The sequence below is a fragment of the Drosophila montana genome, unplaced genomic scaffold (genome assembly GCF_035044405.1).
Source record: "Drosophila montana isolate Dmon_TW-CO22-7 unplaced genomic scaffold, ASM3504440v1 contig_1083_1, whole genome shotgun sequence".
Taxonomy (NCBI): Eukaryota; Metazoa; Arthropoda; class Insecta; order Diptera; family Drosophilidae; genus Drosophila; species Drosophila montana.
Window position 1 is genome coordinate 681089 of NW_026996074.1, and position 25869 is coordinate 706957.

The 25869-nt window shown below is 39.6% G+C and overlaps 1 protein-coding gene across 1 annotated transcript; it reads right to left on the reverse strand.

The window, feature by feature from the left end:
* Window positions 1–953: 953 nt before the first annotated feature.
* Rfx lies at window positions 954–20861 on the reverse strand. The gene is made up of 11 exons (XM_064687534.1): window positions 20389–20861; window positions 14631–15123; window positions 14212–14551; window positions 5293–5371; window positions 5021–5234; window positions 4790–4957; window positions 4198–4638; window positions 3825–4127; window positions 3132–3446; window positions 2691–3059; window positions 954–2630 (listed from the first exon to the last, which is right to left on the reverse strand). The coding sequence occupies exons 2-11, from the start codon at window positions 14874–14876 to the stop codon at window positions 2469–2471; spliced, it is 2637 nt and encodes an 878-aa protein (XP_064543604.1). The 5' UTR covers window positions 14877–15123; window positions 20389–20861; the 3' UTR covers window positions 954–2468.
* Window positions 20862–25869: the final 5008 nt, after the last annotated feature.

Sequence of the window (25869 nt, forward strand, 5' to 3'; positions counted from 1 at the left end):
AATTTTCATATAGATATTTGGAAATATTTTGAAACGTTACCCACCAAATTTTTTGACCCCCATTTCCACCAAGGAGGGATGGATTTGCAAAAAGTACGAAACACACCTCAAATGAATTGAACAAAGATCTTTGAAAATGAGTTTGAGGCTGATCGGATGTTAAGCAAAAAAGTTGCATACAAACGTTTTTAGCGATTTTTTCACACTTGCGATTGGAATTTCCTGAAACCCCGTTTTAACGTACACCTTCAGTACTACAGTACAAATTTCAGCTTCCTAGCTCTTACGGTTTGGGCTGTGCGTTGATCACCAATCAGTCAGTCAGAACAAACCGTTTTATATATAGAGTTATCTCTATATAGTCAAAACCATTAAAATTAATATGATGTCAAGGTATAGCAAGGTAGATTTAAGTAGAAAAGGGCTACAATAAATTTATTTAAACAAATAAAATTTTGAAAAAGGGAAGATGCACAGCCGCTTCGTTTGGTGCATGTTATTGCTTACATATACATAAAATGAACTCGGAATGTTTCCAATGGAATCTTGGCGGTAGCTACAGCCAAAGACAATATAAATAGTGTTTTTATTATCTGTGGTACAGGGCATCTCCAAATCAGGCAGTTCCTACTAAGATAGATGTCACTTGCTTCCTTTGAAAACGGACTGTAATAAACTATTAGTTTGGTAATATTATATTTTGGAAATAAGAGTTCCTACTTTTACTGTAATGGATAGGTAATTATATTGCTCTCAAGCTGGAATGGTCTGGAATTCGTGTAGTAAGAGGTTGAGAAATATCATAATACAATTACAAACATTACATATATACATACATCGCAAGTATAAAAGGCTAGCACACCCTTTGAAAGAAATAAATAAGTTTTTTTTCTTTTAAGACATCTTTATTTCACATTTATAAATAGGTAGATTCGATTTGAATTGGTATTCCATTATGTTTTCGTTTCATTTATTTTTTTGCTTTTACAACCAATAAAGCTCAAGATTTCAGCTTAGTATTTGCAGTTTGAGCAATAGATTTTGTATAATTTCTTTTGTTTCGAACAATTTTGCTTAGAAAGCAATCGTAAAGCTTACTGGTCCGATTTCGGGTCTCTATTAAAACTGTACCACAAAATCGGCCAGGAATACAGCTTGTGTAAACGTAATGACGTTGAGTTTTTTATTGCGCAGTGATATTGTAAAACTCAGTTCTTAAAGATAGGTCATACAACAATATTGGGAAACATACAGATTTAAAATTTTGAGAGCATTAGCACAATAGGAATAATATACTGGCTTATATATTGACAGTCATGTAAGACTTCATTTTGATTGGTTGTGATTTGATTTTTTACAATTCGGACGTTGCCGTATGCAAAATGTTCTTGTTTTCTCGTTTGCAAGCGATATTCCTTCTAAGACTAGATTTCTTTGAGTTTCTTACTTTGTATCTCCTGCGCTTAACTAATTCTAGTTGAATGGCTTACAAAAGGTTTTCTTGCTAGAATAAATACCTAAAATGGCATAAAATACTTTCTTGGGTGCCTCTGTTAAAATATTTCTCTGTACTTCTTTCTTTGTATATGCTTCAGGAATTTCCATACAAATGTTCAGTTGCAGTTTAAATATATATATGCATATATGTGTATAAATGTGTGTTTATTTTTTTTCAGATACAAACACATGTACGTAGGTATGCAGTAAAATGTATTGTTTTTAAAAATTGAGTGTTGATATTTGCACATTTAAGGCCTGTAGTTTACTTAACATAGTTTTCCATTGAGCAAGCCGTTCCAGCAAGATCTTTTCGTTTCCTTAACTAATCTATACAGTTCTGCAATCAGTGCATATGGTAGATGTTTTTGATGATTTGTGCGTACCTACACACATGCATATGCAAATGTGTGTGTGTGCCTTTTCGTTGTGCATGTATGCGCCGAGCACTATGCTGTACAATTTTCGTTGAAACCAGACAAAACTGATGTGACAAATAGCTTTTTCTTAAAGTTAAACACAAATATCATAGTTTAGTTAGACGCTAAGTTCACAAATACTAATGAACATGTACTTAAACTAAGGTGTATCCCATTAATACATAATCAGATCAGACAAGGCCAACGCTGCAAGGGCGTGACTAGCTTGCTGCTTGGACGGTTCTTTACTTGAATGTGGGGGCAATTCTTTAAATATATAATAATATTTAATCTGCTTGCATATAGACAAACATACATATGCCTAAAAGCTAACTGATTATGTTTACAGTTGAGAAGAACTTAAGCTAAAACCTAATACACGAATACATACACACACCTTTGACTTTTAAATGCACAGGTGAAACGGACCTTTTGAATGGGAGATAGTGCAAATCGATTAGGTATAGCCGAATAATTTCAGTTAACATAAATTCTATGATTACTCGATACATAGAAAGCCAGGCTATTCGCTTGTGTAGCACTGCATACCACTCATTCCTGCTTCAGACGCTTGGCTTCGTTGCCCGCGCTGGTGGCACTTGCAGCAGCAGCTACTGCACCAGCTTCACTGACCGAGCTAGCCGTTGTTTGTTGTTCCCCATCGCTGGTTATGTAGGCGAACTGACACTCGAATTCAAAGTCCATTTCTTTCTTCTGATCAAAGGTTGACAGTTAATAGATGGCACTCTCGTTAGTAGGTGCTTTGGTGCTTACCATGCGCTCACAAATGACCGCTATGGCCGTCTTCTGCTGCGCCTCGGCTATCTTGTGCTCCACCAGATAGAACATGTATTCATCGAACAGCAGGCGTATTAGGTGAAAGCTGCCGAAGCTCGACGCGGACCGTAGTGTCAAGTCTCTTATGATCATGGAGCTGTAGAAGCTCCATTTAAGCAGAAACTGACGTGCGGCTCGCGCGTAACTTGGCTTGCCTGTGTACTCCTCCATCGCGGATTCGACGACAAGCTGCAGCCAGCTGGCCCACTGCTCTAATGAGCTTTGCTGCTGCAGTGCCGCCTTAAAATCGTTCTCCAGACGCTGAACCACAGCTGGTGCGCATTGGCTTACCCAGGCGGCTTGCTCCTGTAACATAGTGAATTTACGTTTTTGTTTAATTGCGATCATTGAAGGATCATCTGCATTTAATCGACGCACCTGTACGTTGTGAAAGTCCACGCGATTAAGATCATTGAGCATTTGGGATATTTGCGCACCGTTCTGAAGCACAGCGCGTGCCGCCTGTGCCAGATGATTAAGAGATGTGTAGCGACGCAGTGTCTGGCAAAAGGCCGAAACAGCGCTAGTCTTAATCTGCGACAGCTGCTCCGGCACGCCCAGCATACTTTCGCACAGCCACAGCTCCAGGTTCTTTGCAAAGTTGCGAATTGCTTGTGTTAGTGCATTGGGTATCGAGCGGAGTACATCTGGTATTATGACGTCTACTGTGTTCTGGTAGAACTGATAGTCCACCTGTTTGAAGATAGCATTAAAAAATCGATTAATACTGCTTAAATATACGGTTATACAAATATCGGAGTATCGGTTATGGTTAATTTGCTTTATACGCATAAGAAAACAGAGACAAGTTTGCATCAAAACAATCAGACGGATACCAATCACGACTGTTGATGCTGATCAATAATATATATACGTTACGGGGTCGGAGATGCCTCCTTCTATACGTCATACAATTCTGGACAAAATTATAGTACAGTCTACAAGGGTATAATAAGCTTAAATATGAAAGCATAATTTGCTATTCCCGTTAATAATCACTGTAATATGCATTTGTATTTATTGTCTGTTATAAGATGTCCGGTTTCTATATTCAGTTGTTCTAATACTCACCTCGCGAACAAACTTTTGCACTTCTGCGCAGTGGCACAACAGATACAGCTTTGTCTTGCTCAAGTACTTCTCCTCCTCGCACTCGTCCAGATTGTTGTTGTCCGAGGTGCGCCAAAAGTCACGCAGCAAAAATTCGACAGTGCCAAACTCCAGATTGAGCACAGCATCCAAAAATGATTCGCAGTGCTCACGGTAAAGGGCACGGAACGTGTCCACATCATCCAGAGTGAGTTCACTGTGAAAGCTGTGGCTCAGTTCGATGGGCGGAAAGACTGGCATTGCGCCAGCACCGTCGCCAATGTACTACAAGCGAGATAAGTAAGAAGAATGAATAATGCTTAGAACCGGATCTGAGAATTCACGCATTGCCTACCTGTATGCATGCCTCGTAGGTTTCCGGCTTGAAATTGTGCTTCTTGGTGCCAGCATTACGTTGGCCAGAAGATGGCGTCATTCCATTGCTACCATTTGAGCTGGCCAGCTGGGTGGCGTTGCTGCTGCTGACGTTGGTAATGGTTCCATTGCCAGGCGGGGTGCCATAGCCCTGCAACGATTTATCCTCCATGGACTGATGGATTAGTAGCGATCCCGGCTTGATGCGAATGCCATAATAGTGGTACTTTGAGTTTCCGCGTGTGCCCAGGCGACGTGTGCGCAGACCGGAGAACACAGAGCGTATCAGCTTGCCGAAGCTGGCTGCATTTACCGGTTCCAGCTTCTGCTCGTTGCAGTGCTGCATGTAGTGGTTGTAAAGCGTAGAGCGTGGCAGACTGACTCCATCGGCCGTCTCGTAGTTGCGCGACAGCCACTTAATCTACAAGCGTGCGAGAGAGATGTTAGCAACGCTGCTACTGCTGTTGCTACCGCAGCCGCTGCCATTGCCGCTGCTACTGCTGCTCTTGGGCAGAGCATGACGGACCCACCATGCTCTTACTAATGGCAAAAACAGATCCCCTATTACTCACCGTTGCCGAGGCAATTTTGTTGCTGGTGGCCATGGCGCTCTGGTCACTATCGGGCGACGCCCCATCGACCCCGTTGCCGATGCTGCCGCCGCTGGCTGAATTGGTGGTTGTTGTGGAGGTGGGCGTTTGCGGTGTGCTCTGCGCCTCCTGTATGTAGGATACCTCATGCTACATTGAAGCCAAATGGTTAGTCCATGTCACCGGCTCACTGAACTGTCGTTTTTTACTCACCGTCAGGCTGTGCGGTGAGTCTCGGCTGTGTGATTGCGAGGACCCATTCAACAGCAGGGTATCGTCCACTGGAACCAGGTACGGCAGCGTCGTGGAGTGTGCATTCGCTGTGCTCCCTGCCGTTGTGGTTGTATAGTTACCAGTGGCTGCCGAGGTTGAGTAGTATGTCTGGCCATTGCTCTGGTAGTCGCCCACCGGACAGAACGGATACGTCCTGTGGACAGCCAAAATATTAAACAGTGAGGCCATGCTGCCCATGCTGATGAACTTACATTTGTGTTTGGCTGGAATTGCTATGATACAGCTCCGAGTCAACATATTGCACTTGATAGTTTTGCTCCTGACCGGAAACTGAAAGGCAACAACACAAATATGAGACACAAATATTTTTGGGCGAATTAATCAGTCAAAAAAAAAATAATTAAAAGATAAGCGATATATTGTATTTCGTCATTTAAAAATATTTTGACATTTAAAAATAACTGACTATACGAAATTGCTGTCTACATCAGACAGTTTTAATAATTTCGATCTAAAAAAATTACTTTCTACAAGTTTGCAATTTACATGCGTATTAAGTAAAAAATATTCAAGCTTAGCTTGAGTTGTATTTTCAACTGAAAACTATATAAAGCATGCCTTTTGGAGCAGGCTACAATAAATCATGGACGAACTTAAAAAAGTGTTACATGTATACTGGGCAAAAGTGAACATTGCTGACAAACTATAAGTTTTGTCTAAAAACTAGTCCTGAAGAGCTCTGTTAGTGCTTGTAAAACCAGAAAGCTCAATTTTGATCATAAGCCCATTTTACATAGATAAATGCATGTAACAGGCAGAACGAGGCATCTCAGACCGCGTGTATATACATATATTACCTAGTATCGAAGAGCTAACTTCCTGACAAAAGGTAGTCCTAATGTCCGCGCAGTACGAGTCTCTTTGAATTCTTCGAAACCAATAAGAATCGAAATCCAAATCATGTTTTTCAAAACTATCTAGAAGCTTTTAAAAAATACCAAATTTGGTGAGTTGACTCTGGTATAGTATACACAGGTACACAATATTTAACCCTTTGGATACCTTTCCTCGTTCCTTGCAAAATTGGAAAAACACATTTTTGGAGTTTATATTCTCAGGTTTTGGTATTTACCCACACTTAAGTGTTTTATATACCCTGTAAATTATATAAAGATCGGACAAAACACATCTAATTTGAATAAGAATAACCTATAGCCTAAGTTGTGAGCTTGTGTGTATGTGTATTTGTGTGTGTTTGTGTGTGTCTTTATGTATGTATGTATAGAAGCAAGTAGGAATGTTTGTGTTACAGCAGATCGGCATCTGCTAGTGGCGCACTCCCGGCTAGACCTCGCCTACTTGTTATACCCCATTTAAAATACGTAATATCGGCATTATATTTTAGTGTAATTGTATGTAACAACCCCGTGAGTATATATATTTTTGATCAGGATGACAAGCTGAGTCGATAAAGCCGTGTTCATCTGCCCATCTCTTAAAACATTATTTTTTCTATATCTTTTCCCATTTTCATAATATCGATCAAAATCGATTTTGAAACATGGTTGTTTAAATATCACTCGTATAGAATATAAAGATCAGAATTATTTATCGGGTCCCTCCCCCAGTTCCCTGCAAAATTAGAATTACCTAATTTTTAAAGGCAGAGCCTTGCGACTTGGACAGTCTAGTGTCATATTTTAGCCTTGAAAATTAAGTAATGATCGGACTATAAAAATCGAAGCTAATAACATTTGTATTTCCTATAGTATGGGATGCTAGAATAAACTTGGCACTGAGTTCAGGTTATCTCCTAATAGGGAACTTTACCAGTATTGTTATATATGGGTTCTCGAAAACGCAAGATCATTTATAATTCGACAAATGGGATACTGATCAACTCGAAAACTATTTAATGGATATTGCAATTTGATCACAAATTTTAGTTTTAGTTATAAACTAACTTATAAATAGCACTGGCTCATAGAGAGTTCAATTAAGATCTTTGGGACTAAGTTGTTCCAAAAGTGCTTCTCGCCATCTACCAAAGTTGGCATTAGAAATAAATATTGAAATTTAAATATATTTATACTGATCTATCAGAATTTGATCATATATTGAGGAAACAGAGAGACAAGAAAATCGGACGTCAATTAGGAAATGTTGATATTGGCTTTCTGTTTAATATAAAATTATATGTTTTTTTCTACACGGTAAGTCAAATATTAAATAGAGTTTGAAAAAATAAATAGTTGATATTATTTTTAAACATTGTCAAAATATTTTTTATCTTTATTTTTGAAAAAATTTCAGAGAAATATGATGTTAGATAACATTTCCCTAAACTATCAAATTTAGCTATTTATCAAGTCTACGACTTTTTTGGATAGACCGATACATGTACATACATCTGACAGCCGCTTAACTCCATTTAATTGAAGTTTTACAGCACGGCCAATGATGCATGAGTAAGACACTTGACACTTTTGTTTGATGGCCCAAACTTGGCACACATAAACACAAGCACACACACTAACACCCCCGTACTCACACTCACGAAGGAGAGTGTAAACAGAGCGTCAATTAAAAGCCATTGATAGGATTCGAACTGAAATTGTTGGCTATGCAAAATATTTACCACCGCAATAGGACAAATTGTTGTGACGCCGGTGGTGGTGGTGGTGATACATTGCAGTAGTTGCTGCTGAGCTTGAGGATGTCGCGGAGGAGGCGGCAGCGGCACCAATTGCCGTACAGCTGCTGTAGTTAACAGCACTGGCGGTGGCCACAAACGTCTGGTGGTGATGGTGATGATGATGATGGTGCAGTTGCAACTGCAGCTGGGCGGCTGGCAGCGGCGCTAGTGTAGGTGCTGTCGCCGCCACTGGCAACTGTTGCTGGTGCTGATGCTGCGGCAGCAACTGGTGGTGATGTTGAGCTAGTGGCTGCTGCTGTTGGTGATGGTGGTGCTGTGGCTGCAGCTTACAGCGGCACTTCTCCAAGAGATTCGTGTAGGCGGCAGCGGCGGCAGTAATCGGCGGCGATGGCGTGATATCCAACTCGGGTAGATGATGGTATTGGTGCTGCTGCTGGTGCGGGTTCTGGTGCTGCTGCTGCTGCTGTTGCTGCTGATGATGATGATGGTGCAGGTGTTTTTGCTGTTGGTGACGCGTCTGGCAGTCGAAGTCGAATCGCGAATGCATTCGTTTAGTTTTAATTCTCGAGTGGGCAGCTCGCAAATGAGTAAACTGTGGCGCCAAAGTTGGTACGTATGTTACGGGTCCCTGAACAGCTGCTGCAGCAGTCACATGTCCGGAAGCGCAAGCGGGCTGTGCAGATTCCACTGATTGTAAGCCGAGATGTTGTCGCCCGGTTGCTTTGGGCAACTGTTTCACAGTGGCAAGGAAAAGTGAAAGTGAAAATTTGAAAAAGCCCGCACAACTTGCTGCTGCTGTCGCTGCTGCTGCTGTGAACAGTGTGCGGTGGGTGGCCCCCGGGCGATGTAATGGCGGAAATACGACTTGGCAACGTTGTGACGTAGCAACGGAGCAAGAGCAACCAGAACGTATGCACGGTAGAATTACAACTGAACTCAAAATCAAATGTTATCCTAGCAATATGCCTCCGAAAAATAATGATGACGACGGCGATGACGGCGGCGGCGCAGCAACGAATTAAATTACAGCGGTGGTGGTGTCGTTGGTGGCTCCGTGGATGGGTGGGTGCTTGGTTTGATGCTGCGTTGTTATGATTTGCGCCTCCCGTCCACAGCCACCCCTGGCAGCAGGCAATGTAGTCGCCGTAGCAAATAATCCAACTCAAACCCTTAGCCTTCGGGATTGGAGCTAGAGCTGGAGACGGCAGTGGCAGCGTTTTATTTTTCAAGCGGCGCCAGCTAATTCCGGGCTCAAAGTCGCATTTTCTGGGATCTGAACAAGTGTCGAGAGCAGCCCAAAGATGCTGCTGGTGCAAGTGAGACAGCAACTGCTAGCAGGAGTGCGGCATGTGGCAACGTCGGCGTCAAGGCAACGCAGCCAATCATTCGGGCGCAGAGCTGCCACCAACCGCCTACCCTATCGCAGTCACACAGCCTGGTGGTTGCTAGGACATCAACAACTCTCTCTCTCTCTCACTTACTGTCACGCACACACTCACACGTCTAGCTCACACACACAAGTGCAGTTACACGCTTTCTCAACAACCCCCAGCGGATGCTGCATGCCCTGGCGCTGGCCAACCAAAACGTTTGCTGCCGGCACGCGCTTTTCTTCGCCGTGGACAGGGGCAGTAGGTGGGCTGTTGGGTGGGCTCTTGTTGAAGATAACACATATGCCTGCCACTTTGCCACTGCGTGCATGCGTGGTATTTTTTCACATATTTTTCTCCGGGCATCGTTGTGTTAATTCAGTCTTTCCTGAATTCAAACAAATATTTCGGATATTAATTCTGGTCCTTTATGAAATACACACGCGGCCAGTTGTACTCAGTGGGTGTCCATTGCATTTGTTTGAATGTGGATCTGTGGATGCTAGCATGGGAATACATATGTTTGAGTATGAAGCCTGAGGTACATCGACTCGTTTAGACTTTAAACCTTTGAACCTTATTAGACATATCTGGGGTTAGCACGGCAAAGTCAAATGAAAAGTAACTTTGTGGCTTCTGACTGAACCACTTATTACCTTGAAGTTGCGGTTATTTCGCAAATTTTGTACTAAGATCAACTAAACTATGTTATCTATCAACGTATATATATTTATGATCGTGCAGAATCCCATTTAGACCGATAAAAACGTTTTCCTAGCCATAATTCAATTTGACCAATCAACATGCTTTTGGTTACCATATTGTACACATTTCGACTTAATAATTTTACTATATTATAACAGTCTGTTTATTTTTGTGTGTTAACATTGTCTTCGAAACTTAAGAAAGAATCACATTTTTACATTTTTTCATTACAGTCCACAAATACAGAAGATAGGGATCAGAGGAGAATTAAGATAGGAGCTTTATGCAACTAATTTATTCAATTAAAATCTATACTATACAAATTTGGTAAAATAGGGAATAAAAGCTGGATTGGACCACTATATCATATAGATGCCATAGGAACTATCGGTCGAAAAGTAGGCTCTTGTATGAACAACTTTTTTGTCTATCACGATATCTTGACCAAACTCGGCATTTATTAGTTTTACTATGCCCCTCATATATATGCAAAATCCTATAAACATCGGACCACTAAATCATACAGCTGCCAAAGAAACGAACGGTCGAAAATTAAATTGTTGTATGGAAATCTTTTTTGTTTGACCAAACTCGCCATTTATAAATTTCACTATGGTCCCTACATTTATGCAAAATCTTACTTACATCGGACTACTATATCATATAGCTGCCATAGGAACGATCGGTCGAAAAGTAGGTTCTTGTATGGAAAACTTTTTGATTTTCAAGGTACTTTAACCATACTCGGCATTAACTATTTTCCCTGTGCTTCTTAGATACTTAGATGTAATATGAGCATTTTTTAAAGGTTGGGTCCGTAAGGGTATTAAATCTTCGGCGTGCCGAAGATAGCCTTTCTTTCTCGTTATTTTTATTTTTACAATTTAAAATATTTGTATCGACCTCAAACGAAACATATAATCGGTTCATATATACTTATAATTATTATTTATTTATGAATTCCTGAAAGTGCATATTTGGAGACGATCTACTTAATTCATAAACTGCATTTAAATATGATCCATACGAATATTTACTTGGCTGAGTACAGAGTATCTCCTAGTTAGAAATAAGTTTATGTAAAATAATCTTAATTGCTAGGTTAATAATAATAAAGGATTGGTCAGATCCACATCTTTTCGACAGCAAGATAACAAAAAAAATATGCTTCATAAATATTGAAACTCTCCTGTGCATTCCATGGAAATAAGTAAACTTTCTATATGCTTGCAAATGAAAATTCATTGCCAGGATAGCCGACAAGTGCAGGGCGCCTCATCCCCAACAATTGTTGTGCTATGCTCACAGTTTATCCGTGCATCTGCTGCAGTCGAATCAACAACAACAATTTAACCTTTTGTAAACAGACTGCACCTTGCTTGGAAAAGGGTCTGGCAGATTGAATTCAGAACGCTTTATACAGCTTCAAACGTTGCCTTCGATTCGCTCCTGAGATAGCACGCGATTCTATATGAAGTGCGATTTGCCTTTGAAAATGATTGCGATCTAGAAAACTTCGCTGTTTACCCAATTAAAAGAAGCCCGGCATATGCTGATTTTCCCGGACAGTCAGCTAACGTACAACCACTTGGGTGCCTTAGTTAAACTCCTCTATAGTTAGCTGGTAAGGATTGAGTTTTCAGCGTTCCATATTTAGTTGTTGCCTTTATTAAATTTTAAGCTTTTTCTGCATCGTCGATTTGATGAGCACCCCACCAAATCGTATCAATTGAAACATTCCCATTATGCGAGAGAGAGGTAAGTTTAAGGACAGCTGAATGGAGCGGGGGCGGCAGATAGTGTTCTCCCTATTTAATCTTCGAGTATTGTGTTGAAGTTGGGCCGTAGTCCACCTTCAATTTGTCAAATATTCCTCACAGTGCGTGGAAGTGAAGCAATACAAAGAGAACCCGATTATTGAAACGTCGAAGTCTGTATACTCTTTCGCAGTAAAACTTTATATGCATTTAGGATATTTTCTGTTATATCTGAATGATTGAATTTATAATAACAGAGTCGACATACCCTATTATAGGGCATAAGTAGTATTAATACACAGCGGGCGGTTATTAATGAGTCGCCGAGCGAAGGGTGCTCGCGCTTCTGTCCTCCTGACCCCCTGCTCTGACATCCCATTCCCTTTCTGATTTTCATCCCACCTCAATTTGTTGTGATTACTTGCCGTATTTGTTGTTAGCTTCGCTGGTGGTGGTAATTTGCGCTAATAAAATCAAGTATCATGGACAAACAGTTCTAGTTTTCGGCGCCCCCCTCCTTGTGCAGTTCGCTGTTCGCAGCCGCAGTCGCAATCGCAGTCGGCAGCGTGTGATCCTGCCCTATAGATAGTGCTCACCAAGTGTAATCTCGATTAATTCATTGTGTAGCGCTGAAGTGGAATATAATAATTATGTGTACGTGTGTAGGGTATCGCTCCCAATTCACTCCCCTTGAAAACACAGCTGCACTTTGCCACACTTTTCGTTACTTTGTGTTGCACGTGCCGCAACTGGTGCTGTGTCCTGTTGTTAAGGCTACCTCTGCACAGGTACGTCTATCATCCGCAACGGGGTGACTGTTGAGTCTGTGCGTCTATCTGTCTGTCGGTGTCTATCAGTGTATTTGCTGGGCTCTTCTTACCCGCTCATCTCTGCTCGTTTCAGTTTTCAAATTAAGTCGCTTTAATTGTGATATCAAGCAAACGTTTAAAACGCACAGGGATTTAGCTGGTTCCATGGCCCTACCCGCTCCGCTCCCCCGGGGACAACATGCTGATCCTGTGATTATGTTTGTTTACAAAGGCGCGACTTTTGCCGTTTGCTGTTTGTTTCCTGGATTTTTTTCGCTTTGATTTCGCACGACTCTGCAAGTGTGAGCATACGCGATAAACCGCCAGCGTTTGCGCGCATTTTTCTCGCTCGCCCAAAGCCAGGCAAATTTTCGCTTTTTTAACTATAATAAATACGTATCTGTAACAATTAAAAACTGGGTGCCACTGGATACATATTAATGCCAAACATATTTACATATCTGGGATATTACGTTTTTGTAAAATGTATGTGTTTGTGGCACTTTCTGGATTTTTTTTAATTTAATAGGATTTTCTGATTGTTTTGTAAACAAAATACCAATTATGTGATACGTTAAAGGCGCTGGACGAAAACTTATCATATAAAAACATATGCATACGGCTATCGATTGTTAAATTTTTAAAATAAACTCTTATACTGCAAGGCTGTTTTGAACAGAGCCCGGAAAAATCGTATACTGCTGTTTTAAACCGAACCTGGAATTTCAACTACTTTTTTTATTTGAACCGAATCTGAAACCAAGCCGTTTTTTCAGAAAACTGCCGAAGCGCAACTTAAAGAAATAACTAAGTAGTATTAACTAAACCATTCCGTTTACTTAAGCATTATTTTTATTTGGTAGATACCAATTTTGGGTAGAGGTCAAAATAAGCCCGTTTCTTGCAAATGAAAATTTGTACATCGTGGAATATTTAGTAGAACGGCCAATCAATGAATAATAGTTGAATTGCTTCATACAAATTACGAAACTATATGACAAGCCAAAGGTTTAAAATTAATATTAAATTTTTTATTAATATTATTTAAATAAAATTGAATTAGTTTACATATTTTTATAATACCTTTCCAGCTTTAAATGCTGAGTTTAATACAAATAATCTTGGATAACAAAATATTTTGTCATACAGAAACTCAATTTACGACCTATACTTCCAATTTAATATAATAATATAGTAATCCGATCTTAATTAGATTAGGCTCATATATATAAGCAGCATTTTGAAACTAGTAAATGCCGGGTATGGTCAATATAAATTGATAAACAAGAAATTTGTTCACACAACCAATTTTTCGACTGGTCGTTCCTATAGAAAACAAATGGAGCTATATGGATTAGGGCTGATCAAGAATATATGTATTTTATGGGGCCGGAGATGGCTCTTGCTAAGTGTTACACATATAATGACAGAACTATAAAACCCTCTAAAAGGGTATAAAAAATTCAAATTGAACAGTATTATTCGCTAAATGTGCATAATCAGCTTTACCAAAAAACGGTTTAGTTTCTTTTATAGAACAACAACAAGAACTCACAACCGTTGATGTCGTGAGAGCAGTAGAATGAAAGAACATCGAGATTTGAGCTAATTCTTCTATTGATATACAGCTCATTAGTTATGTGAAAGCAAGTTATTCGTCGGTGTCTCAATTTCCATTTATTACAGCTTTTGCGATGGCTTTTTACGGATTTTTACATTGTTTTAGAGTTGTGAGGGGCGAATTTATAGTCCTGTCTATGACTTGCCTTTTGGCAAGAATTAAAATGTATAACTTACAACTTTATATTCAGAATGAATTACTTATGAAACAATGACATTGTGTCATTAGATATCAAATTTGACTTCGACTTACCCGTTACCGTGATGAACGGTGTGCCCTCATCATCCTCGGTGGCCTGCACCACGGTCAATTGGCCATTGGCTACTTGTTGCGCTAGATCGACGCCACTCTTGATGGCACTCAGGCCCGGCAATGTGTGTATGGTGGTTGTGCTGTTGGTTGTGCCTGTGGCTCCGGGCTCGCTGCTGCTGACATTATTAACGGCATGAACATGGGCATGAAGGTGTGCTTCCTGGCTCGAGTCACTGGTATCCATGGGCAGCACTACGCGAATGACCTCCAATTGATCGGTGGTCGTTGTGGTGTCATCGTCAATGCCGTCTCTTAGTTTCTTTTGCAAGAGCTGGCAATTCTGAAACAATAACAGAATCAATGAAAGCCATCGTAAAGTGGTTGATTTTATATGAGATGTAGAGAGAAAAGATGGCAACCTGTGTGATGACATCCTCCAAAGTGGCAGCCACAACAACTCCATCCTCGGTGCAGAATTCAAACTCTTCAGCATGATTCGGTGTTGCGGGTGTCCTCGGCTCTATGGTCAGCACATCGCCAGAGGCTTTAGGCACAAGCTGCTGCTGTTCCTTGGGATCTGGTTGACTGGCATCTACTGTGGCGGCTTCAACGGCGGCGCTCGTCGTGATGATGAACTGGCGCTGGGTTGCCAAGCGTGTGCTCATTTCATTTGCTTAATGCTCTACAATCTAGGTCTTAATTGTATTTGTAAAATGTTTTTATTCTACAAGTCGCTTGGTTAAAGTAAAAGGCCAGATTTTTGCACTTTCGATGCGAAATTCGTTGACTAGACAGCAGTTGATCTCCTTCTCTCACTCGCGTCCTCTCTCTTTTTCTCTCTCCCTCTCTCACTCGCTCGGTGTAAGGCAATTGCGGTGCTTAAATGTATTCAGTTACTTAAGTTCCTAACAGCTGCAACGAAAGTGAAAATTTTTATTTTATTGTACTCATTGTAACGCTACAAAGTATAAAATAAAATAGCGTCGCTAAAATTAGAAACCCAATTTGCCTCCACCCAAAATCAAATGCCATACAAATGCCTCTTACTATATGATGTGCTATACATTTGGGATATCTTGTTGTAGTTGTTGTTTTTGTTGATATTCTCTCTCTTGATAATATTGTTGCTTGCCTACTTGCTTTTGGGGGTTGACTGCTTCTGATGGGGCGTTGCTATGAAATTAAACATTTCACAGGTATTTTCTTCATACTTTGATTTGCTCGACGTTTTGTTCTTCTTTTCGGCTTGAAACAACAACAACAGCAACAACTGTAGCCCGCATACAGCACAAATTTCCGTTCGTTTTTATTATCGAACAGAAAGACGCCATTTTGGTTTTCGCATGTTTTAGTGGCATCTTTTAGGCGCTAGATATCATTTGTAGCATGCCTTTCAGGTAGGTGGGCGTATGAGTAGGTGGCATGAACTAATTACACTGTACTTAGAGACCTCTTTATTTATTCTTTGTATAAAAATGTATATGTATGTGTGTTATTAAGGCATACATATATGTATGTTCTTCATTCGTATTAACAATCCCAAATATGGCCAAAAACTTTTATATGTATATTTTCTCAAGGCTCGCTCGCACCATTATTAATTATTACATGTAAATAGGTTTTTCTATTAGCATTCTTTCGGGCTGGTTTAAGACTATTCCCAAGTCCAGCAATTTTCGTGCTTATATTCATTTTATTATAAAATATGCATCCGTTTCCTTAGTACGTCTTTTTATAAGAAGTATAAGAAGTAGAATATAATGGGATTTTTTTTTCCATTTTTTATTACCTTTTAAACCTTTCTAGAGCATACTATTGAGACATTAAATATTGTCTCAAATCGCGAATTCTTGATAAGTATAAAAAGCCAAATCGATATGACCAAGCAATACATTTGTTGGAATTGCCCGGAGTGAACTAGCTTTTTGTCAAGATCCCATACGAATGCTCGGAATAAAATTAATTTTTGTATACATTTTATTTATTAATTTTCAAGATGTCTTGGAATTTACTATTTTCACTATGCAGCAACATATGTATTTTGTTAGTGATGAACTACTTCCTGTCATATCATATATGCTCTATAGGAAATGTTGAAATACTACCTGTCATATCATATGCTCTATAGGAAGAATCGGTCAAATAAGATTTTGTTTTGAAAACTTTTCAATTTCAAGACATTTTTACAAAATTCAGCAATTAAGAGGAACAGTTTTTAGCAGATTCGTTAGCCATATGTCCACAAGGGTATTTAATCTTCGGCGTGCCGAAGGCAGCCGCTCTTTTTTATTCACTTTAGCTCCGCGCCAATTATATTATGTCAAACGCATCTGCTTATTACACCACACTTATTTATTGCAAATACCTTTATCTAATTGATTTTTCTATATTTTTTATTGAATTTTACATTTACATCTGTTATTGCACAAACTGCATTTATGAATTTCTCACTCAAAGTCACGCTCTCTGGCACATCTTTGTGTTTTCCCTTTGGCCCACAGTTGTTCACTGGGCAACCGGTTTAATGTAAATAATATTTGCCGAAACGCCGCTGGCAACGCAAGCCCAGCCAGTGGAGTGTCCAGACAGGAGACGGCAACCAGGAATTTGAGCAGGATTGGGACTGGGACTGCATAGAAGTAGTGATGTAGTTGAGGTAATAGGGCGCCGACGACAACGACGACCCGGCATACGTCATATAGTCGAACTTGTAGTCTAAGTTGTTGTTTATAAACAATAAACGAAGTCAGCGGCAATTGAGCGTCATTTAACGGGGTGTGCTGGGGTATGACTGGGTTGGAGTGGGGCTGCCCTGGCGGCAAGTTGTGTTGCAAGTAGACGGTTAATGCGTTGCCCTCCAGGAAATACAAGGTGCCTGGGCATTAGTATACAAATCAAATGGTAAAGCCATGCGGACAAGTTCATAAATTTAACTTGTAAAAAATTCAGCTTGAGAGTAACACACACACACTATTCACATGTGCATGTGTGCACACATAAGGGCAGAACACACACACACTAATACTGATATCGAATCACTAAGGACGCGCCACGACAAATTATTGATCAAATAAGTTTAGCATTTTTTTGTTGTTGTTCTCGAATTTGTTTCTTACTTTACCAACCGTTTGCTATATTTCTGTAAGCTTTGGTTCCATTGACTACCTCTGCGGGGGATCTTTCACTTTTCGATACTGTTCTCGTTGTTGCAGTTGTTGTATGTAGTGGTGCTGCCGTTTGCTGTGCTTGCTACGAGCGTAAATGTGCAACTACAGCACGAATCATATTCAGGCTGCTATTATTGTCGGGCAGGTGGCCTGCTCGAGCTCAAGTGCCAACGGAGGGGCGTAGGGGGTAGTTAATTGCTAATAGAGTTGGTCAATATGCTGCTGCGTTTTTCAGTAGTGGTGGTGTGTTTAGAATACACACAATCAGCTGCACAAGCGAGACAGAAATGCGTTTAGGCACGGCCCAAACTACGCTACGCAAATGGCCTGCCAACGAGGACTGCAGTTTCAGGATACTTTTTGGCGCTGAGCCTCTCCTACCCCCTTGGAAATGCATTTACGTCAAGGTCCTAAATGCCCAGTGACAGCTGTGTCGGTATAGGAAGAGTTAGTTGGTGGCTCAGTCAGCGTGACGCTTTTACCCAAAAGGTAACATTTGTTCGGTTCAGTTAAGTTTCGACTGGGTTGCAAGGAAGACAGCATATCCTCGACAAGGCTTAGAAAAATGTATCCTATATAGAAAAATGCAAGGCTTGAAACAGCTGCCAGTTGTCGCAATTGAATTTGAATATAACCGGAGTCGCCATAAAGGAGCATCAGAAACTGCTTCAAGTTTTGCTTTTGTTTTTTATGATAGTTTGAATGAAGTTCGACTATAGTATCTATCAAGAGATTGACTTACAAGTTGGACAAACTTTTAATAATATATTAGTTAAACCTTGGGCCGGCCACACTTTGCAACTGACTCTAGATTTGCAGGGACTTGTCCTCAGTCCGAAGCTATAACCACTTGAGAATTATAAGCAGCGAAAAATCGACAAAGCTAGCATAACCAACCTGCTCAATCTAAGTGTTTACACCTTGTTGTTGTTGATCGTTATGATCATCATTGATCTCGAGCCAGCCAACTTAAAAGTTTGTTAATACTAAACAGGCCACTAAACACATTTTGTCAATAACATTTATCCGTTATACACTAGTCGAGAGTATACGCCCAGAATATGCCTTGTAAGCAGTTCTAAAAACCTTTTTATGCACACCTAACTAATTTATTTTTTCGGCTAGGTAACCGCAGAAGGCAGCTTACCGTCGAATCACTTAGACCAATATTGGTCCATTGTTATAGCGCAGTGGACTGATTTCCCCTCTTTGGCCCTAATGATTAAAATGATAATCAATACTCAGGCATAAATAAAATCTGTAATGTGTTTGGGCCAATGCTAAAAGTTAGATCCGAAAGATCCGCTAGGGAAAAGGTTGCGAGAAACGAAATAGAGTTTTGCATAGAGCTGGACATGTACAGAGGAGATCAAAAACTGTCTCATCCTCTTCTCTATACAAAGTTATAAAAGATATACATATGCTTAAAAATTACAAAAATAGAGGTACTCGCACGTATTTCATCGCTTTCCATTTTAAAAAATCAATAATTTTCTAGCGCCGTCTTATATTTTTAACGTTACCCCATCAATCTTATAACACTCGTCGATAGACTTGATTATGCAGAGAGTATGACGAGATGTTGAAGGGAATTTTTGTTTTAACTTGATTCTTGATAGATGAAACAGGTTTCAAACTGGTTTTGTCATATACAAAGGAAATAATCATATTTGTGCATAATTTGCATTTGTATCATAATAAATATTTTTCACCTATGAATCGCATTTCACTTTTGTCAACGTTTATTTGAGTTTACGTTAGACTACCTTTTAGTATGTGCTTCAAATAATGGCATGTACAGTTTTACATTAGGTTTGTTGAAATAAAGTTGATTGGAATATGTTTCAACTCAAAAACCTGCAACAACAAAATACTCCCCCAAAAATTTAATTTCGTTTGTAATTTATAAATATTATCATATGTCACACGGAAGAACACGTTACTCGACAACTGTCCTTTGAACTAATTAGTTAAAATTGGGAGCATCCGCTCTACTTCAGCAGGAGGTTAGCTGCAAAAATGCGGTCAAGAGTGTTGCCAGAGACGCAGTCAGCATCATGGCTGTGGGCAAACTGTGGCCAGCATTTTTTTTATACGTACTACTGTTTCTATGGATATTTAACCAAATATGTTGCAAACTAATTTAAATAGTTAATTTGGAGTTAGCTGAATGGCAACAGGCTTGACCTGAGCCAAGGCACAAGTGCAGCTTCGTGTTGCAAATTAACAAGCTCAGATCACAATAAGCATGTCGAAACTATGCTCTCTGATGATGAGCGTATGTATTGTTGACAGTTATTACAACAGGCCTCAGTCGTCAATTGCTCTGACAGATATTATGGGTGCGTTCGCTTGGCATGTGCCGACCCAGTCCGCCCCCGCACCGCCTCACTTTCGGCCCAGGCAGTCAAGCAAAACATGGTGCGGGGCAGTAAAGCGGAAACATGCACCGAGATGCTTGTTTTACACCTGGTGGTCGTTCGGTTCGGAACCGCGCACGTTGTAATGTGCAACCGGCCATGGCAGCCGTAAGAGTCTCGCACACGCCACTTGGATGCGAAGGTGCACGCGGCTGGCTGTGTCATATACACATACACATACATAAGTATGCGCTGCCTTGCTGCTATAAAATTGTACCTGGATATGGGGGTTGGTTGGTTTGTGTGTCCGCGGATAGGACTCGTCTTAATTGCCTCTAAATATGGAGCTTTACAAAACTGTCCTGCGCTGGAAAAGTCGAGGAGTAAGTGAGTTGGTGTAATTTTCTCATTTTCCCGTTCAATGAAAACTCATTTACTGTGCCACAAATGCTACAAACGCTAGTAATGCTGGCAAAATGGAAAAAGTTATGTGCTTTTGATCTTTGTTAGCGGCAGTTCACGGTTGCTTGAAAGTTTTTCATTTGAAATTTTTTTTTCGACATAAATGTGAAATTTTGCCACCTGCGAGTGGGCGAATGGACAGAGCGTGGGTTACTAAAATTAGCCCAATGGATTTTTCTAGCACTTACCATATTAAATGTATAGTATCATCCAGGCCTTCTCTCGGTATCCTGGCCAATAATTTGCATTTCAAAAAGAACTTATTTGCACTTTTTGGTCATTTTATTTTAGAAAATTTTAAAAAAATATAAAGAAAATTTATTTTCGTTGCCTGTATGTAAGATGTCCTTCATTTGGTATAAAAATTAGACCGGAAGGAAGTGTGGCGCTCACACACACAGAAGATCGACCGAGCTGCGACGTAACTTGTTGTGTTTGGGTTTTTCGTTTCCTTGGCAACAACAGGGGATAACAACAAACAAAGTGTTGGCATTTTATTGACCAAAGGGTGCTTTCCAGAACATTACACTATTACCGGCTCAGCTTTTATTGTTGCTAATTGATGAATATTGCACGTTGGTTTTGTAATAAATTGCCTAATATTATTGCACGGATTTGGTAAGTGTTAAAATGTGAGTAAAATTGTTTCACTTAACTGTGAGCAGCTGACTCGGCATTGTGCAGTGTTGGCAAGCGACCGAATCGCAACTGCCATCCGAATACAATTTCTGCTGTCTGGCAACGTGACAGTGTTGCATGTCTGGTTTTGCCATTCACACTGTTCGCAAACATTTGAATTTGCCGGTTTATTTAAATTAAATATGTGAGCTAAAAAATATAATTATTATATGTTTTAGTTAAGGAAACTCGTCTAAAATTAAACAAAGTTTTATATGAGTCTCATATTTATGTACACTTTTGTTACTCTGGCTCGTCACCTAACACGATCTATTTATTATATTTGTTTTTTGCGTTGCCTCGTAAAAAACGTGATCAATTTACTGCCCATTAAATACTTGTTAATTAATTTGTTGCGAAGTGCAATTTTAGCACTTGACTGGCACAACAGCAAAAACAATTACCGGTTCAATACGGCAATGCCTCCCTAGTAAATGGTAGGATGAATTAACTTGTCTGCAATAATTGAATATAAGTATACCATATATTCATATGCACGTAAATTGTATGTATATACATATAAAGATATTTATATAAGTACATACATACATATAAGCCAATCAATTATTCCAGACAAGTGATACATGCTACCATTTACTAAGGAGACATACATATACATACATAGGTATGTATATATATTTTCTCAATGCTGCTCGTCCAGTTTTGCTCAATTACCCAGCCGGCAGTTTCTGAGTGCTCGCGCACGTGTTGCACATTGACTGACTCGTGGACTCAGGAACATCCGAGCTCGCCAGCTCAACAGTCGCATAGTCCGGGCATTTGATGTATGCATATTAGAACTTTCCATGCAAAATTTAATTATTTACAGCGATTGTTTTCAATTTTTTGTTTGTTCACAGCGCTCATTTTAAAAGGTGAGCGGGTTTTTGGTTTTTTTTTTATTTACATGCTTAAATTTAGTACGAATTGCATTTTTAACAGCCAGTGACATTGATATTTCTTAAAAAAATAATATAATATGTCAATAACGATCCCTCAGAATGAATGAATTCATTATGGAATTTATCCGTTCTTATACGCCTGTCAAACGATATCGAGCTATGATGCGATTCCATGCGTTCGAGTCGGAATAGTTAAAGATAATATATTTAAGAACTTTACAGGAAAGGCACAATTTCGATGAAGAGGGTAACATACTTTTGTTCGTCATGAGGAAATATCATTTTTTTTTTTTTTAACTCTCATATTTTATGATTGGTGAAAAGTTGAATTTAAGAAATGGTTATGTAAGTTGTTGCTGACTTGCAAGTAGGGTTCGAGTCGAAGTTTGGATACATTGACTAGTCTACGAAGGGCATTGGGGTACAAGAACCGCTGCTTAAAATCGGAGATAAATTGCGTGAGGAACTGCCTTTCGGCGATTTTGTTGATTGATCCTTCTCTGGCTGAATCTATAAGCACAGCCAGGAGTGATATCAGTACAATCGCTTTTGTAAGACGAAAACGATAAAATCTAAAAACGGAGGATTGTTCAATAACAGGTGAAAACAGGCATCCGTCAAAATTATAGGGGAAGTATTAATTTTGGATCGATCTGGAGAAGCTCATTCTATTCTCCAAACCATTTTGTGGGTATCTACTTTAGTGAGTCCAAGGATAAGTTTTTCCGAAATACCTCCAACTCCAGGGGTCAAATTATATTTTACATTGATATTAATATGTCAAACTGCCTTTGAAATCAATCGGTTAAAAAACAAATACGATAAGAATGATAAAAATGTTTACTACATTTTTGACCTCAATTTTTCATTAAGGAGGGTTTTCTTTTGCAACCAATGTACCCAAAGAGCTTTAATAACGAGTCTCAGTCCTATCAGATAGTAAAGAGAAAATATGCAAAAACCTTTGTTTTAGAATATTCTGCATTTGCGAGTGGGATTTCGTAGTCAATGTGTATTTGGCACAAAAGACGCAAGCCGCAGCGGCTCATTTAGACACTGGTAGTAATTTTGTCACAGTCCTAAGTAAATATAAAATATCTGTGCCACTAAAAATCACAGTCATTGATGGATTGCCAACTATCTGGAATTAATTATGAACTAGCGGGTGTAGCCCGGCCTTGCCCGTGGAACGTTTTGTGCTACAAATTTTAGATATTACCTTCCCACTAAGTACATGCCTATGGAAAATTGAAATCTACCCGTACCATCACGATATCCACTTCTATTTAAAAATATGTTTAAAGTGCATCAAATAAACAACCAAATGTTGGAATCAGAGGTTTCCGCCCTTGTTAGTCGTGTGGTAAGATTCTTGAGGTCGAATACAAAATGTGAGTTTGACCCGCATTTTCAATCCAATTACTTTGAACTTTGCGAAGGCTTGTCAAATAAGTTCTGATAAAGATCTTTAAAAATGAGTTTGGAACCGTTAATAAACCAAAAAGTTAAGTTATGTTTTTTCGCCAAATTTCCACAGTTGCGGGTGGAATTTTCTAAAACGCTGAAACACGTATTCATGAAGTTTTTATGTAGACTTAAAACTTCGCCCAAAAAATCTTTGAATCGCATTTCTACCGAGGAAGCTTGGATTCTGCGAAAAGCGTTAGACACGCCTCAAATGATTCTTCGTATAGATCTTTGGAAATAAATTTGAACACGAAACGTCACCCAGAAAATCTTTGACCACCATTTCCACCAAGAAGGAATGCATTTTATGAAAAGTGTGAAATACCCCTCAAATGAATTTGAACAAAGATTTGAAAATGAGTTTGAGGCCGATCGGATGGTAAAAAAAATGTTTCATACAAACATTTTCACACTTCTTTCCATAAGATAACTACAGTAAAATTTCAGCTTCCCAGCTCTTACGGTATGGGCTGTGCGTTGATCACCAATGAGTCAGTCAGTCGGGACAAACAGTTTCATATATAGAGATTTCAAAGTTGAGATTTTTGTAGTTTGTTTTTCGCTCGTAGCTGAATGTATTTCCAAAAAATTCCAGTTTGATCTGCGTGCAATTTTTAGTTACACAGCTCCTCTGCCTGGCTGTAGAGTCGTTAACACCCCAAAACATATTTGTAATTTATTATTATAATTTGATAAATGCCACAAGTGCTCACAAGTTGAACGATTTTATTATTAAACGCTAATTATTATTAATTTTGTTCGTCGTTTGGGGGCACCGCCCAACCTTAGTACTAACGAAGTTAGATTGCCAACTCGTAGCCCAATCACGTTTTGGCTGTTGCATTGTGCAATGAATAGACTTACGATGCACAACAGGTAGCCCCTTGCACAGTATAAGAAAGTTATTCAAGAAGCTGCGCACAAAATACGACTTTCGGAGCAGACGTAAGCCACGTCAATCACTCTCCAACAGAGAACACTTTGTCCTCATGTCTATGCATATCAGTATGGATATTTTTCCTTAACACACGTTTAATTCCAAATTCTATAACGTTTTCCGTTCAGTTGCTGTCACCCGCAGGCGCACATTTTCAGTCGCACAGTATGTATTTCCGTTACGATACGAAAAGTGCGTTAAGTTCACCTGCTTTAGAGTACATGGTACACATATATGTATAGACGTGAATACATTTCGTTCGTAACTGTGCCGATGTAACTGACAGGACAAGCATTAGCTGTGACTGTTTTGCAACATTGTCAGTGCTTCTCGGCTTTGGATTGGCATAACAACGTCTTCTAGTGCCCGGTTTAAATTGTACACGTGGCGTACGCGTAACGCCGACACCCGTCGTTCTCATTGGGTTATTTTACTTGGAGCAGTAGAGTCAGACAGCTAGGCAAGTTTTATATATGCTGTCGTTCCTTATTGACGATTTTATTAGCTACATTTTAGTATTCTAGCTAGCCGTTGGTAGCGCAACTGTGCCTAGTGCAAATTATATTAAACTAGATGTTATTACTAACAAATGTGTGCATCTCATTTAGACGATTTTCTCTGCGTGCGAGACTGCCAGAATCAAATTTGTAGATTAAAGTACGTTGAAAATAGTAACAAGTAAGAGGTTCTAGTCGGGAGCTCCCGACTCCCTGAACCCTCTTCTTCCCCCACACCGCGCCTCGCGCTCGTTTGCATTTAGTAATAAAGATAAATTTAAAAAAAATAGTTCCCTTGGCAGGGTTTCAACTCGCAACTGACCGCATTAGTTGCTGCCGCCTCTACGCAACAGCCACACCAGCCAAAAAAAAAAAATATAGTTTCCTCGGAAGGGTACGAACTCCTAAATGACCGCGCTACTTTCCTCCGTCTCTACTCAAGAGCCACACCAATTATTCAGACTCAGCGAGATAAAACACCAATTAAAATAGCAGCACAGAAAACAATAAAATCGCAATTGCAATGCTGTTGATAGAATTCAAAGCAGACGCACATGAATGGGTGTGAACGAGTATACAGAAATTCTTGGAATTTGCGTTTGCTGCTGCAGATGTTTGCAGGCCAAAACACATTTTTTTTTCGTGTTTCTTAACCGATCTTGATGAAATTTTCAGTAGTAGATCTTATTGTACTATGAAATATTCGTATATTCTCAAAATGACAATTGCATATAAATTGTGGCTTAAATAGATGGGCAATACTAGTAGGATAATTAACTTGATTTATACTTTGTGGAGGTAACGGAGAGGTGGCGATAGCTATAAAATGAAAGCTACTCGATATATATATACTATTCTAGAAGCTACATGTCATGTTTGGTGACTCTAGCTCTTATTATTTACCAAAATAGCTAAAAAACAGGATTTCGATATCGATTCTTATCGATTACTTGGAATCGGGGCAAGTTATCGAATATAGGAAACAAACTTGATCTGCGCGGGGACTAGGAGGACCTATAGCTAAAATTTCAAGTCTCTAGCGCTTATAGGTTCTGAGATCCTTGCGTTCATACATACGGACAGATGGACGGACGGACGGACAGACAGACGGACATGGCTTAATCGACTCGGCTGTTGATGCTTATCACGAATATATACACTTTATGGGGTCGGAGATGTTTCCTTCTG

Bases quoted from the DNA above. Each gene is read 5' to 3' on its own strand.
- Rfx (XM_064687534.1), bottom strand. From the start codon at position 14,876: ATGAGCACACGCTTGGCAACCCAGCGCCAGTTCATCATCACGACGAGC. The intron at 4,639-4,789 runs GTGAGTAATAGG...GCACGCTTGTAG, and splicing joins ACAAAATTGCCTCGGCAACG to ATTAAGTGGCTGTCGCGCAA. The intron at 3,447-3,824 runs GTGAGTATTAGA...ATCTTCAAACAG, and splicing joins TGCAAAAGTTTGTTCGCGAG to GTGGACTATCAGTTCTACCA.